The sequence below is a fragment of the Colobus angolensis genome, unplaced genomic scaffold, assembly GCF_000951035.1.
Source record: "Colobus angolensis palliatus isolate OR3802 unplaced genomic scaffold, Cang.pa_1.0 Scaffold317, whole genome shotgun sequence".
NCBI classification, from domain to species: Eukaryota; Metazoa; Chordata; class Mammalia; order Primates; family Cercopithecidae; genus Colobus; species Colobus angolensis.
The window spans coordinates 1,220,273-1,222,071 of record NW_012116455.1 but is presented as its reverse complement, the minus strand read 5'-3'; the positions used below and the strand labels follow the sequence as shown (position 1 = coordinate 1,222,071).

General features: G+C 40.8%; 1 protein-coding gene across 1 annotated transcript in view; it reads right to left on the bottom strand.

The window, feature by feature from the left end:
• Positions 1-220, bottom strand: part of LOC105518349 (myomegalin) — a 19,202-nt gene extending 18,982 nt beyond the window's left edge. Inside the window, 1 exon segment of the mRNA XM_011951316.1 lies at positions 67-220. Within this exon segment, the coding sequence (XP_011806706.1) occupies positions 67-220 (154 nt within the window).
• Positions 221-1,799: the final 1,579 nt, after the last annotated feature.

The following is a 1,799-nucleotide window of genomic DNA, read 5'->3' as shown; positions in this document are numbered from 1 at the left end:
GGTTTAGGTGCTGGATGTTTTGTTCCTGGGTTCGAATCTCATTGTATTTTTCAGCCTCCCGGGCACGAAGTTGTTGGCTCTTGTTCTGCAATTCTTCTTGTAGCTGCTGCAAGGCTTTTTGCAATTCCTGAATTAAACATATTGCCTTTTTAAAGAGATCTAAAATTGTCACATGGTTATCAGAAATTACAACTAGACTTGTAAAGCGCTTAAAAGCCATCACTCCCACTCTCACCAGAAAAAAAGCTGAACAAACCAAACATCAATAACTCTACTTATATGCAACAGAAAATGGAGGTCCTAAGACATGCCAATCCTATGAAACTTTGAGCCATGGGCAAATACAGAGAATCACAACTTACCTGAATCAGAAACCACCGCTGGAGCCAGCATTGGGTAGACATAATTCAAAGGGAATTGGCTAATTGCTGGAGCTGACAGCAGCCCAGCCTGAGAGGTAAAAACTCCTGGGGGCCTAACTAGTGGGAGCCTCCCATATCTTCATGAGTTTTGTCTCCAGAAGACTTAGGGTGAGAATCGGAGACAACTCCTTGCATGCTTCTGGAGGGCAAGAAGAGGTAACCATTGAAAAACGTGCCCGGTGCATTCTGTTTTACTTAACAAACACGTGCCCTCAAAAGAAAATTGTGTTTCCAGAGTCTAACCAATGTGGGGAAAGGGAAAAACCCAACGCCAGCGACCTCTAGCCATCCTGTCTCACCTAAGAGGGAACAAAATTTGAGAAGCACTTTTGAAGGTCACAGCCCAGGGGCACAGGCTCACCACAAGACTGAGACCTAATCATAGGATTATAGAACACTTAGCTCCCCTACTCCTTACCACTGTATCAATAGGTCATATACATACATATACATACACACACTATATATATATATATAAATAAATACACACAAACTACACACACACACACACACACACATATATATAGAGAGAGAAAGAGTAAGAGATTTATTACATTTGATCCTTCATATCTGTGGGTTCTGCATCCATGGATTCAACCAGGCCTGACTCCAAAATATTTTTTGAAAACTTATGATTGTGTCTGTACTGTACATATATGGACTTTTTTCTTTGTCATTATTCCCTAAACAATACCACATAACAACTATTTATATAGCATATGGGAGGATGTGAGTAGGTTATCTGCAAATTCTACATCATTTTGTATAAGGAACTAGAGCATCCATGGATTTTGTTATCTGCACGGGGTCCTGGCACCGATCACCCAGTGATGTTGAGAAATGACCGCACAGGAAATTGGTTCATGTGATTATGGAGGCTGGGAAGTTTGAAATCTGCAGTGTGGCCTGACAGGTTGGAGGCTCAGAAGAACTGATGGTACAGATGTATTCCAAAGGCCATCTGTCAGGGAATTTGCTCTTATTCCCTCTTGCTTGAAGAGGCTGGTCTTTTTGTTCTAGTTGGGCCTCCTACTGACCGAATGAGGTTCACCTACATCGTGAAAAGCAATCTGCTTTTCCCAAATTCACCAATTTAAGTATTAGTCTCATCCAAAAACATTCTCCATATTGACACATAAAACTAACTCTCACAGGAAGAAAAGAAGTATTTTTCCAAAATTAATAAGAAATTCCAAGCCATAGATCCAAGAAGTTCAGAGAACACCCAGCAGGGTAAATACTAAAAACTGTACACCTAGGCATGCAAATCCTAGTAAACATTCTCTAGAGAAACAGAACCAACAGAAGATAGATAGAAATAAAGATGGAGAGAGAGGGAGAGAGAGGAGAGAGAGAGAGAAAGAGATTGAGATTGAT